Raw genomic sequence first — 14,978 nt, 5'->3', positions numbered from 1 at the left:
CCTTCTTTCCCTCATGAACAGGCAGATCAGTCATCATTTGTTAGACGCATTTCTGCTGAATTTGTTGTTGTATTCTGTCTCTCAGTGTTACACCGAACATTCCATTGTTAGACCGATCATTTCTGTGTGAGGGGCGAACATTCCATTGTTAGACCGATCATTTCTGTGTGAGGGGCGAACATTCCATTGTTAGACCGATCATTTCTGTGTGAGGGGCGAACATTCAACATTAGCCTGGGAGCAAATACACATTTCCTTCACTGTATATGCTAGAGATGGTCTGCATATAAATGGAAGGGGGTCTGCTGTGCTGGGGGAGGGGTTTATGGGAAGGCTGGAGGAGTATATAAACTAGGATGGAGGGGGGAGGGAGAATTCAGTTTTAACGGGGTAGACAGATCAGACAGGTCAGTACTTGTTGGTGTTACAACCAGTGGAATTGGTACCATTTGTATGAAAATAAAAAATGCTCAAAATCCGTGTGAACAAGGTGTCAGTGAGTGAAGTGTCGGTGAATGTACAAAGGTGTAAGTGAATGGACAAGGTGTCGGTGAGTGAACAAGGCGTCGGTGAATGAACAAGGCGTCAGTGAATGAAGGAGGTGTCAGTGAATGGACAAGGTGTCAGTGAATGAAGGAGGTGTCGGTGAATGTACAAGGTGTAAGTGAATGGACAAGGTGTCAGTGAATGAACAAGGTGTCGGTGAATGAACAAGGTGTCGGTGAATGAACAAGGTGTCGGTGAATGAAAGTGTTCCCCAATGCCAGAAGTGTGCCGAGCACAATAGGTGAGTTGGAAGGTTTGGTGCATGAAGAGAACTAGGATTGAATTGGTATTGCTGAATCTTGGCTTCATTCCTCACATGACTGGGCCATTCATATTCCTGGCTAGGTTCTCTTTCGGAGAGACGAGGGAATAGGAAAGGGGGTGGAGTCTGTCTCTATGTGAGAAGTGATCTCAGAGCGAGTGTGAAAGAGGACCTAGTTGATGGAGAGTGTGATGAGGCTGAAGGATTACGGGTGGAACTGCACATGGGGGGGCGGTACTACAAAGGTCATCATTGGAGTTTGTTATAGGCCTCCCAGTGTTAATGAGGAGGTGGAGACTCAGCTCCTCCCACAGATGGAAAGGGCTGGGACAGTGATAATAATGGGGGGTGGTAACAACCCGGAAAGTGACTGGAGTAATGGTACTGCGGGTGTAAACACAAAACAACCCCTCCTGCCCTCTATGGCCCAGAACAAGGGTGGATAGATGGACCCGGAACTTGAAGAACTTCCCCACCAAGGCATCAAAGGTTGTGCGGCTCTAAACAAGGCTGGGGAAGCCCCACCAATACTGAAAAGCGAAACAAAAAGCACACCAACCTTGTGCATTACCTCAGTAAAATGTGATTTTATTGGATGTGAAAATATCCTCACAAACAGAGAAGTATAACAAGCGTGTAAAGTCCTTGATGAGACTTGACCAATCAGAGACCAGCGCGAGTCTAAACACGAGGGAAGTTTCTCAGAGTCAGGCTGACGCGTTTCGAGTCCCTTCTTCATCAGAGCTGACTTGGCAATGACAATCCTCTTCTATATATACCCTGGGACAGAGGTTGGACCCTCCCACTTGGGTTGGGCAGTCCCGGGAAAGGAGGCGGGACAAAGGTGACATCACAACATGCTCACACAAGCAACAATACATTACACATCAGGAGGTATAGTAAGAGACATTAGAAACATTCACCGGCATTAAAGCTGTAAGAAACGCAGGGCAGTGTAATATATACATGAGGAGGTCATATAGTCTGTGTATATATATATATCCCCATATAATAAATAATGACATATTGGGAATGCTGCATTGGGGTTCATGGGGATAATATTGTTGGATCAGCACAATGTATAAAAAGTAAAAATGAATGAACTGAATACATAATTCCTTTGGATAAAGCCTGCTGGTTCCTCAATTGTTGGCTTCTTTCCATGGAGATAAATGTGAACACAAAGTAGGTATACACATACATTTCAATGGCAGCCAGAATGTCCTTGCTTTGTGTGGGCTGTCAGTGGGGTCATTGGGCAGATCTTTGTCTTTAGATGTATGGAGTATTCATGAGTAGTGTTACTATACTGGCAGCAGAGGGAGATCAAGTGCTGCCATTGCCAAATATGGCTTCTGGAGGTGAATTGGAATGCACGCCAAAAGGTGCGTGGCTGTGGGGGCGCATGTGCAGTGAGGCGGCGGCACGCTGGAGTAGTCATGGAGATGGGCCTCCAACGGGCTATCGCACATGCGCAGTGAGGCAATGGCAGGCTGGAGTAGTCATGGCGATGGGCCTCCGATGGGCTATCGCACATGCGCAGTGAGGCGACGGCATGCTGGAGTAGTCATGGAGATGGGCCTCCGACGGGCTATCGCACATCCGCAGTGAGGCGACAGCATGCTGGAGTAGTCATGGAGATGGGCCTCTGACGGGCTATCGCACATGCGCAGTGAGGCGACGGCACGCTGGAGTAGTCATGGAGATGGGCCTCCGACGGGCTATCGCACATGCAAGCCAAAGTCAGCTTATCATTTACCTAGTGGAATGCACTCCGGACATCCCGGAAGGACGGCTGTGAGATGTTTTCCAGCCGTGACTGTAAAGTTGGACCTCTACCTACAACTCTTGGGACAATTAGCCTGCATGTGACCCCGCTGTCTCCATCTACAGCATCAAGTCTGGGGTGCTCTTCCTTTATGTGTCCACCTGTTTTCCAAACCAAGAGGTCCTCCCCTAAATCTTGGGGTGTTGGTGGGATTGACCTGAGCCTTTACATAGTTAATAGGGTAGATCCGTGATGAATTTGCATCTTGCATCACGCCTGTCCCAGATTTGTGTTCTACTCCTAGCGCTCTGGGTCACACTCCTTAGAAACAGACTATTAAATTCTCACAGGTCATTCCCTTGGAGAATGTCAAAAGAAAGTCCTGCCATTACCCCAACAGAAGAAATTCCCTGTAGAATTCACCTCACAGGGATCAATGATGGTCAGGAAAGCACCTGTATCACAGAAACCAATGACTTTTTGTACATCTATGCAGAGCTCCTGTAACAGCTGCTGCCTTATCTTGGGGTAAGTGGCTGGACTCCATAAACTAGAAGGGCACCAGTTGTTGTTGGAAGCATCAATTCACTTTAAGATGGTGAAAGGCTCTTTCCTTCTGGCACCAGAAATACACTGGGATCAGGGCAGGTGTTTTGATTCTGGGGAGGGTGAAGTTCCTTGGGCATCTAGCCTGGAGATGCCTGGGTTGACCACATCTGTAGCATGGGTGGTCCAAGGGTGACCAGAGGGCTGGGGTTGGAGTGGCATTTCTTCAGAAGCTTGGTACATATCCACATAGTGCACCAGCTTGGGAGAGGTGGACCTCAGAGTCTTTTTCTAACAGGGCAGCTGGCCTGGCAGTGACCGGTTTGTCCGCAGCCAAAGCAGAGTCTCTCTGTAGAGATAATGTTAGTGGATCAAATTATCCTCCCAGCACTTCAAGTGTGTCCCTAAGCCAACCGCTTCCATACCCCAAAGTGATGTCCTGCTGGAAAGAGCATTAATAACCATGTGGCCCTCAGATGAAAAGCCATCCCATGGATACTGTTGTAGTTTTGCTGCTGAACTGGGACATGTACCTTGCAGAGGCATGTTGAGGCCTCTTGCTGGTACATGTTTGGAAGGGGCAGGGGTTGTAGCGGAGGGAAGAAATATATATTTTTTTGTGTGTTGTTTGTTGAAGCACAGACAGCATTGTGTCCTGTAGCTGGATAAAGCCAGATGGGCCAGCAGCAGGTTTGGATGCTTAAGGCTTGGCTGAATTCAAAGGACAATATAATAACCCTATGCTGGCAGAAAGGGTCAGACGTTTCTGAGTTTACTTCTGTGATGGACACACAGGACTGAGGGCTGCATGTCTTCCTAGAAAGAGGTTACCTGGTGCACAGAATTGCTGAGACAGATAGCTTCCTGGACACTGGGACTCTGCTCTACTCTCTGATCTTCTGGCAACTTCTATCTGTGTGGTCCAGATGCTGCGGCCAGGACACACAGCCTTCTGAGGACCTGTGATGTGCATATGAAGAACCTCTGCCCACCAGACCTCCTGTTCCCTGCCATGCTGCCTGGACTTCTGTTGACTGGTGAGTCCCTGAACCTATGTTGTGTCTATTGCTGCTCATCCCTCATAGTGCCTGGACTCTGGACTAAGTGGATTCTGGATCTGATTGCTGCAGTTTGCCAGTCTGTACCCTTGATGTGCCATACCATGCTGCCCTGGTCTCTGCCCTGTGCTTGAATCACCCCACTTGTTTGTCCAGTTCCCTATACTGTGCTGACTTAGCCCCTTGTCTGTCCAGATCCCTGTCCTGTGCTGGACTCAACCACTTGTCTGCCTGGATCCCTGCCCTGTGCTGGACTCAACCACTTGTCTGCCCGGATCCCTGCCCTGTGCTGGACTCAACCACTTGTCTGCCCCGATCCCTGCCCTGTGCTGGATTCAACCACATGTCTGCCCGGATCCCTGCCCTGTGCTGGACTCAACCACTTGTCTGCCCCGATCCCTGCCCTGTGCTGGACTCAACCACATGTCTGCCCGGATCCCTGCCCTGTGCTGGACTCAACCACTTGTCTGCCCGGATCCCTGCCCTGTGCTGGACTCAACCACTTGTCTGCCCGGATCCCTGCCCTGTGCTGGCTTCAACCACTTGTCTGCCCGGATCCATGCCCTGTGCTGGATTCAACCACTTGTCTGCCCAGATCCCTGCCCTTTGCTGGACTCAACCACTTGTCTGCCCAGATCCCTGCCCTGTGCTGGATTCAAGCACTTGTCTGTCCAGATCCCTGCCCTGTGCTGGACTCAACCACTTGTCTGCCCAGATCCCTGCCTTGTGCTGGACTCAACCACTTGTCTGCCCAGATCCCTGCCCTGTGCTGGACTCAACCACTTGTCTGCCCAGATCCCTGCCCTGTGCTTGACTCAACCACTTGTCTGCCCATATCCCTGCCCTGTGCTGGACTCAACCACTTGTCTGCCCAGATCCCTGCCCTGTGCTGGACTCAACCACTTGTCTGCCCAGATCCCTGCTGTATCAGCTGGATTTGACCCTTGCTATATCCTACCCTGGTCCACCTAGATCCCTGCCTAGTGTGCTGGACTTAACCACTGCTATGCTGTATTCACCCTGTGGGCTGGGTACATTCCCCTTGCCATACCGTCTGGTGGCCTGGTGTACTGGTTCTCCATTTTGGTTGGCCATCCTACATGGACTATCTATGTGGTATTACATTGCTACCTGGTGGACTATTTTGTTGTGCTGTGTCTTGTTATCCGTACTGTGCCTCACATTCCCCAATACACCCCCATATGTCAGGTTTTGTGTGATCTGCCCTGTGTGCTCTCTCTCTGCACTTCTAGTGTATCACTAGTGATGGGCTGAACACCCCCCGGTTCAGTTCATGGTAGAACATTCGAACAGAACAAAAGTTCGCCGCCAACATCGAACCAATGGGACTCAAACTTGAAAATTCAAAAGTGCCCATTTTGAAGGATTATATGCTAGGTGTTAGCAATAAAAGTGGTATGGGGACTCGGGATCTGCCCTGATGGACATGAATCAGTGGAAAAAAAATTCTAATAGTACAGTTTTTAAAGGGGCAGTCATTTTTCATTGCTTAAAGTAAAAAAAAAATAAAAAAATATTAATTTAAATATCATGTTTTGGGGGTCCCTTAAACTACCTGCAAAGTTGCACATCTGTACAATGTATAGAACCTGCTGCAGCAGGACTGACACCATAACCCTTCAGAGTTATTCTTGACAAGTCCAGGATTGGACCCGGCTCTAAAAATTCTAATTATATGTAATGCACCTCTCATACGGGTATAGAAAAATGTGGCCTTCAGTGTTGATGGTGCCTGAACACTGTGTCCCCTCACAGTTACTATTGCTGGGTGCAGACATGGGCCCTCCAGTTAAAAACTGTTAAAAATTATAGAAAAATTATCCAGTATTGATTCTTGTTGATAAATGTCAGCTGGTCAGCGGAGTCTGTGGACAGACGCACTCTTATCCGTCACAAAACCTCCAGCAGCACTGAATGTCCGTTCAGAAAGCACGCTGGATGCAGGACAGGCCAGTAGCTCGATGGCATATTGAGCAAGTTCTGGCCAGTGATCCATCCTCAAGACCCAGTAACCCAGTGGATGTTCAGTTGGAAAGGTCTCCAAGTCTGTTCTTGCCCCTAGATAATCCTGCACTATATGATGCAGACCCTGCCGATGGGTGCTGGCCGCCTTCTCCACCGCTCTTCCTTTGACAGAATGAAGCCTCAGAAACACGTTGTCCAGGAAATGGTGACCTCCCAGTATCTGGAAAGGTGTTGCACAATTTCAAGGCATCCTCAGGATGTTTCATCCTCTGCTCCCTCTGGGAAGACTGGATGAGCTCTGCACCTTGACCCTTGTAACGTGGATCAAGAAGGGTTGCCAACCAGTAAAGATCTCGCAGACACTTTGAGGAAATCTTGAAAATGAAAGATGTACACACAGTGCGCTGGTTATGCAGCAAAGTCGAGGCCTTGCGTGCTTTTCTGCAACACTGGAAGACAGTAGGGAGCCATTCTGAGCAGATATCATCTGAGGGATCATGTGATCTGCTAAAGTTAAAGGCATCCTGAAAGACCTGAAACAGATGACGTTTGTGAAACTTTTGCATTTCCTATTCGATTTTTCTAGCAAGCTGAAACCTTTGTCAGAGGGTCTTCAGAACAAGGAACTTATGATCTGTCAGGTAAACAACAAACTAGAACAAGCAGCTAAAACTCTTCAGGATCTTTCTGATGGGAAAGGAAAAAACAAACTTGAATTTCTTAGTGAGTTTACAGAAGATGGAAAACGACATGGACTGCAGCTGACCAACCTTCAAGGTGGTGACAGAATTTCAGTCTATACGCCAATCTGTATTGGCCAAAGCAGAAAGAGATTTCATTTTGAGGCTTTCCTCGTTCTCCTCAGATATTGTACAATCTGTCCATATATTGAACAGCGTGTCTTGGCCAGACAAAGCTCACATCCCCAACTTTGGATGGACTGAGTTGCACAAAATTACAAAACATGTTTTTGATAATCAGTTTAAAGACAAAATTGAGCTGTTAGAAGCAGAGTGGGCTGACCTCAAACTCTCCATTCAAAATGAACTCTTTTAATGAGACTCTGAAAAGACTGAATCAGCAGAAAGAAAGATTCAGCAACATACTCCCTCTGTTCAATTTCTGTGCCGTACTTCCCCAACAACCGCCTCATGTGAACGTGGCTATAGCTACCAAATCAGAATAAATACGGTCTATCGTTCATCACTGACACGGGAGACTTTGGATGATCTTCTGATGATTGCTGTTAATGGACCACCACTAAAAGATTACATCCACACACAGCCATTGGAGTGGTATTTTGTATCAGAAAGGGGACGTTACACAAGTCTTGGTCCTGCTGTACAATGAAAACCATAGCAAATCTTGATGTGAAACTGGCTTCCTACTGCTTTTGGCATCCCAAAAAAATCATTTTTTGGTGTGTTTTTTCTTCATGAAATAGATTGCAATCCGCACACAGCCATTGAAGTGGTATTTTGCATCAGAAAAAGGGTATTACACAAGTCTTGGTCCTGCTGTACAACACAAACCATGGCTGCTCTATGTTACAATGGTTACTATTGTTATGCCATGTTTTTTGGCATCTAAATAAGCACTTCTTTGTTTATTCTTAATGCACTACTTCTCTAAGCTCTCTTTTAATAAGATGCTGGAGATAAAAAATGCAAAATGTTTACTATTGTTATTTATTTTATTTAATGTTTTTTGGCCATTAATAGAGGCACTTTTTTCTTTTTTTCTTAATGCCGCACTTCTCTAAGGTCTCTGCTGGAGATAAAAAATACAACATGTTTACAGTAATTATTATTTCATGTTTTTGGCATCAAAATAAGCACTTTTTCTTATGCTATACTTCTGTAAACTAAACTTACATCTTTTAAAAGAGACTTTACTGCAGTTACTAAAGATGCAGGAGATAAACAAAAGAAATACAAAATGTTCACTCCAGGTTTACAGCTGTAAAACTTGATATTTTGATTGCACCCGATTGCTATTAAGCTATTGCTGTGATGTTTAAATTGACATAATAAAGTTATAATTGCAGTTTTTGTATATTTAGGACTTTTGGATTATTCTAAAAAAAATGTTATTTCATAAGCTTTAAGGGGGTGTGGTTGGGGGCAGGGCTAGGGACAGCATTGGGGGATGGGCTGGGGGTGGGGTTGGAGGCAGACCTGGGCAAGGTTGGGTGGGGCAACTAGTGGAGAGTAAGGTTTGTGCCTGGCTAGTAGGTCTAGACTCAAAATTTTAAACCCTGGTTTATCCGGATGTATACAGTATATATATGACAAGGTAGACTACTTCATGTAACATTACATCTTCATCTCAGATTGTAAGCGGATTGGATTGGCCTGTGTATGGGATTCCAGATCAAGTCATGGCAAGGTACACGTTGAGCGTTGAATATCTGGCTGTAGAGAGATCACGGGGGGGATTTGTATATCTGTTGTCACATGTTGCTGAGTTACTGATTTCTTACACGACATTTCCAGACAGTTGGATGTAATTCATTAATATTTGGAAGTAATTGCTGGCTTGTATTTCTCCCCATTATTGTGGATTAGATCATTGTACTGTTATCTTGTATTGTTTATTATTTATCATCACCTATTAGATTTCATCCCCATTTTGTACTGATTTATATTATTAATAAATATATATTTTTGCACATTATTGCGTTTTATTTCGTCTTCCAATTATCACAAATACAGAACTGGGATGTCGGTTACTTTGTGAGAATTAGTAGGGAATCTCCTTCATTCCAGATCCCGCCTGTTTCCATGAATTGTATACGGATTATTTCCTCACAGATAAAGTTCTGACAATTTGTACCGTTCTGGTGTTTTTGATCCTCAGAAATGAGATCTGCCGTCATCAGACATGATGGATTTTCAGACATCTCTCCCATAGTTTGTAGACTCTATAACTCTCCTACACACTGAATCATAGACACTGATTGGGGTTATTGTACCCAAGAAATGGCGCAGAATACACCTTTGTCTACATTTATAAGGAAAGACGATTTATTTGTAAAAACAAGAAACAAGCAAAAATGGTAAAAAGTGGTGTTTAAATACCACCAAAATAAATATCAATTTGTGTGAAAAAAAATTACAAAATTATAATTTGGGTACAATGTTGCATGACTGTGTAACTGTCATTCAAAGTGTGAGAGCGCTGATAGTTACCAGTCAGCCTGGGCAGGAAGGGGGGGAAGTGTCCGGTATACAGGAGGTAGAAATATTTATTTAAACAGACCTCTAAGTGTTTGTAAAATCTCCCACCACAAAATGTACTCAGCCAATCACAGGGCAGGACTCCATTTTTACTCTTCTCCTGCCATCAATGGCCAACCTGGTCCCACACTTCATCCATGTCTTTGGGGACCTCTGATCTCCTTATCAACTGTTCCTTCCATGATGAAGATCAGCCATGGAGTATATCTGAGGTGTATATCAGGGTGTGCTTCTTCCCCACATCAGAGCTGGGATGTCCAGCAACATTCATCTAGAAGACATTTCCCGCACTCAAGGCACTAATACACCTCCAGGGTTGTGTGGGACCACTGATGTACAGGAAGACAGGACTTCAGTGAGGAACATTTCCCTCACTCAGGACAGGAAAGTGGCTTCTCCCTGTGTGAGATCGCTGATGTCTGGAAAGATGCGAATTCCGTGAAAAACATTTCCCACACTCAGGACAGGAATATGGCTTCTCCCCTGTGTGAGTTCTTTGATGTCTGTAAAGTCTGGCCTTAACTGAAAAAGATTTCCCACACTCAGGACAGGAATATGGCTTCTCCCCCGTGTGAGATCTCTGATGTCTGTAAAGACTGGACTTCTGTGAAAAACATTTCCCACACTCAGAACAGGTATATGGCTTCTCTCCTTTGTGAGATCTCTGATGTGTGTAAAGATGGGACTTCCGTGAAAAACATTTCCCACACTCAGGACAGGAATATGGCTTCTCTCCTGTGTGACATCTCTGATGTGTGTAAAGATTGGACTTATCAGAAAAAGATTTCCCGCACTCAGGACAGGAAAACGGCTTCTCCCCCGTGTGAGATCTCTGATGTATGGAAAGATGAGACTTGCATGAAAAACATTTCTCGCACTCAGGACAGGAAAACAGCTTCTTCCCTGTGTGAGATATTTTATGTACATTAAGATGGGATTTATAACAGGAACATTTCCCGCACTCAGTACAGGAGAAGCTCTTCCCTATTGGAAGGCCGGCCCGGTCCCGCACAGTCTGAGGTTCTGATGGTCCATCTACACTGGGTGGTGCCGGATGGACATTGGAGGGAGCCGGGTTTTCTCCTGGACTATACTGTGTGATGTCCTCATCTTCTACTTTCCAGTCTGGAGACAAAGTGAGACAATCCTCGGAGGTTTTCCTCATCTCCCGGCCATGGACTAAAATACAAAGACAAAGAGGATTACTAGACAGGAGCTGATTGGTTCCCCCAAACCAGGACTCCGCCCACATCAGGCAGCTTGGTCTCTGAGGAGCTTACAATTCCACCCTCAAGGGAACTAGGAAATGGCTCCTCTGATCTCCTACCAGGTCATTTCTTTATTCATGGACCTTAGTCAGAGAGTGAGGAAACAACCAGAACTGTCTTTTATAGGAGGGACAGTGATGAGGGGATTATAGGACGAGGGTCCCCACCCCCTCTATCACTCATCGCCATCTTCCCAACACAAGAAGTACTGCACTTCCTGATTTAGTCTATGATTTAGTCATGAAGAACAGCGGGGCTGAGCCCCACCAGAGGTCAGAGAGTGAGGATGGGGGGAGAACAACCAAGATGAAGACTGGACTGATCCTGAAGACCACCATCATTGGGGTATTGACTCCTCCCTCATTATCACTTTCTGTTTAAGGGTCCAAAGTTGGAGGATGTTATCACATTATTATCACCATGTAAAAGTCTGTGCTCCAATCACATCTTTCGATATGTCCAGCTGGGAGGAAATGGGGGGGAACAGAAGTAAGGCCGATGTAATGTACAACTTATATAGGATGCCTAAGGTTTGAACTATATTATATCAGAATGATGCAACATACAAGAGTATATAGTGCAGGGGACAGGAGTATGTAATGTACAACATAGAGTATATAGTGCAGGGGTCAGGAGTATGTAATGTACAACATAGAGTATATAGTGCAGGGGTCAGGAGTATGTAATGTACAACATAGAGTATATAGTGCAGGGGTCAGGAGTATGTAATTTACAACATAGAGAATATAGTGCAGGGGTCAGGAGTATGTAATGTACAACATAGAGTATATAGTGCAGGGGTCAGGAGGATGTAATGTACAACAGAGTATATAGTGCAGGGGTCAGGAGGATGTAATATACAACAGAGTATATAGTGCAGGGGTCAGGAGTATGTAATGTACAACAGAGTATATAGTGCAGGGGTCAGGAGTATGTAATGTACAACAGAGTATATAGTGCAGGGGTCAGGAGTATGTAATGTACAACATAGAGAATATAGTGCAGGGGTCAGGAGTATGTAATGTACTACATAGAGTATATAGTGCAGGGGTCAGGAGTATGTAATGTACAACATAGAGCATATAGTGCAGGGGTCAGGAGGATGTAATGTACAATATAAATTATATAGTGTAAGAGTCAAAAAGTTAGGAGTGTATTATCCTGTGCCTCTAATTAATGAATAGTGCAGACATATACCATACAATGTGATAAGTTATATACTATTAAAACTAGTTAAAATATATAAATATTAAACATTATTTCCGACATCTATGGAAGTCACAATTAGACACCACTATATACAGAGACAGACAATCTAACTGGGTGGGGTAAGTGGTACAAAAGGTAATAAGTCTGGGGGATGAGCTGATGGAAGAATTAAAAGTTTAGTTGTTAGTTGGAGGTGTGATAGACCTCTCTGAAGAGATGAGTCTACCTATGATATATTACAGACTAAATCCACCTGGAGACCTGATAAAAGTTACATACGTAGTCTTAGGGGTCACTGAGGAAGTCCATGTGTGGGCATTTCTACCTATGATACACTATATTGCCCCAAGTATTGGGCGGCCTGCCATTCCACACACATGACCTTTAATGGCCCCCCAGTCTTAGTCCGTAGGGTTCAATATTGAGTTGGCCCCGCCCTTTGCAGCTATAACAGCTTCTACTCTTCTGAGAAGGCCGTCCACAAGGTTTAGGAGGGTGTCTATGGGAAGGTTGGACCATTCTTCCAGAAGCACATTTGTCAGGTCAGGCACTGATGTCGGGGGAGGAGGCCTGGCTCACAGTCTCCGCTCTAATTCATCCCAAAGATGTTCTATGGGGTTGAGGTCAGGACTCTGTCGAGGCCAGTCAAGTTCCTCCACCCCAAACCGGCTCCTCCATGTCTTTATGGACCTTGCTTCATGCACTGGTGTGCAGTCATGTTTGAACAGGAAGGAGCCATCCCCAAACTCTTCTCACAAAGTTGGGGGCATGAAATTGTCCAAAATGTTGCCTTAAAAGTTCCCTTCACTGGCACTAGGGGGCCAAGCCCAACCCCTAAAAAACAACTCCACACCATAATCCCCCTCCAACAAATTTTACACTTGGCCCAATGCAGTCAGGCAAGTACCGTTCTCCTGGCAACCACCAAACCCAGACACATCCATTGGATTGCCAGACACAGAAGCGTGGTTGGTCCCTCCAGAGAACACATCTCCACTGCTCTAGAGTCCAGTGGCGGCATGCTTTACATCACGGAATCTGATGCTTTCCATTGCACTTGGTGATGGAAGGTTTGGATGCAGCTGCTCAGCCATGGAAACCCATTCCATGAAGCTCTCTACACACTGTTGTTGGGCTCATGTGAAGGCCACACCAAGTTTGGAGGTCTTTAGCTATTGACTCTGCAGACAGTCGGAGACTTCTGCGCACTGTGTGCTTAAGACCATGCTCTGTCATGTGACGTGGCCTACCACTTGGTGGCTGAATTGCTGTTGTTCCCAGTTGCTTCCACTTTGTTATAACAGTTGAGAGTGGAATATTAAGTAGCCAGGAAATGTCCCGAATGGACTTATTGTACAGGTGGACCACGCTTGGAGTCACTGAGCTCCTGAGAGCGACCCATTCTTTCACAAATGTTTGTAGAAGCAGTCTGCATGCCTAGGGGCTTGATTGTATACACCTGTGTCCATGGAGGGGATTGGAACACCTGAATCACATGATTGGGAGGGCGGGGAAAATACTTTTGGCAATATACTGTAGTATATTTGCATGAAATTTGCACTTTTAGCACTTATTGATAAAGATGTAGGTGCAGCATTTTTTCTTTAGTATATTTATAGTGTAAGGGTCAGGACTCATAATATTTGTATTCAGTAATCAGTGGAAGATTAAATGTTTACTGTAGACAAGTTGCAGAGATCCCACACCGCTGCCTCCCATCTCCTGAGACTGCACTCAGTGACTTGGGTCTGAGACACTACAGACATATCCCTCCACCCGGCACAGCCAGCAGACAACAGAGCAAGGAACCCTGGGAGAATTATTCTGTCAGAGATCTTACTAGACCCGGGCATGGGGAAGGAGACCCAAATCACATGTCCCAGGTGTCTATGTCAAGTAACGCCCATGAATCAGAATTTTCCTGCCAGCTGAACCCCAGAACCTCCATAAATCCAGTCTAGATACATAAATTGTGTCTGCAGCACAGAGAAGGAAGATTATCCGAGAGAAATCCAGGAATACAGGACGGGGAACACAGCTCAGGAAAGTGACCAGGGGATTACAGGCTGATATCACCCAGTCCTCGCCCTACTCTGGACCAATCAGTGAGCAGTATGGGTGGAGGAATGGATTTAGTGTTCATGACCCACCTGTGCTGATCTCTGTAGGAGTGTCCTCCTCTATAAATGTCCCCGTTATTCCATCCTCCTCCATAGACTGCTGATCATCCCTCACATACGCCTCTTCTTCTTCTGCTGTCACTTCAAATTCTATATCGATTGGATCTCCACTCTAAATCAAGGAAATGAGAAAAAATATCATCTGTAAAATGTAAGGTCACATAAAAGAACTCCACACATTGTCTTCATGAGTCCATGTTCTAGATGCTCCATCCCACCAACCTTGTAATAGTGAGGGATGGTGTGACCTTCCTGTGTGGAATCCCGGGAATACAGAGGACGGGGACATCTCTCTAGTGGGTTCCCATGACTGGATCCATCTGTAGGAAACACACACACTGACTGAATCCATTGTTTGTGTATAAAGGTAAAAATATGCGAGTGCACTGGAGAGAAGGGGAGCAGCTATGCACAACGGTAACCAAGATAAAACAGTTCAGTAGTGGTGCAGCGCTAGATAATAATAAGAAGAATATACTCATAAAAACCAACTAGTCAAAAGGCATCCCCTCTGAAGTTGAAAAGCCTAAGAAGGAGCTAGTTACGCCGTGACGTCATGCCACCGGAGCCTCGTGGCGCTCCGGTGGCCATCTTTGATTGTGAACGGTTAGTCCTGACATCTCATCTCATTTTATGATATTTCTAATGCATCGGTTTTTACTTTCATCCCTTAATGAATAAATTAATCTATACTTACCATACTACACTATCCCAGTACACAGAGAGGGAATCTCCTGCATATCCAGGAAGTAGCACCCACTCAACGCTTAATGGGATCATCACTAAAGCCCCAGGATCTTTTGACACACTACTTACCCTTCAGAGGTTAGTTACCCCCTCACCTGGCCTATCCTGAGGACATCTGGATATATGTTTACATGCGCATTTAAATTGTGCATCTGATGAGTGCGCAATT

At 45.4% G+C, this 14,978-nt stretch overlaps 1 protein-coding gene across 1 annotated transcript in view; it reads right to left on the bottom strand.

Annotated features, from left to right (window-relative positions):
- The window catches only part of LOC149445436 (uncharacterized), a 194,079-nt gene that overhangs the window by 31,382 nt on the left and 147,719 nt on the right, over positions 1–14,978 (bottom strand). The window contains exon 7 of the mRNA XM_089653838.1: positions 9,823–10,276. Coding sequence (XP_089509964.1) covers positions 9,823–10,276 — 454 coding nt within the window. The remainder of the gene's footprint in view (positions 1–9,822; positions 10,277–14,978) is intronic.

The sequence above is a fragment of the Staurois parvus genome, unplaced genomic scaffold (genome assembly GCF_062004578.1).
Source record: "Staurois parvus isolate SC_StPar_1 unplaced genomic scaffold, SC_StPar_1.0 ptg000721l, whole genome shotgun sequence".
Classification (NCBI taxonomy): Eukaryota; Metazoa; Chordata; class Amphibia; order Anura; family Ranidae; genus Staurois; species Staurois parvus.
This window is presented reverse-complemented; position numbering and strand designations above follow the sequence as displayed.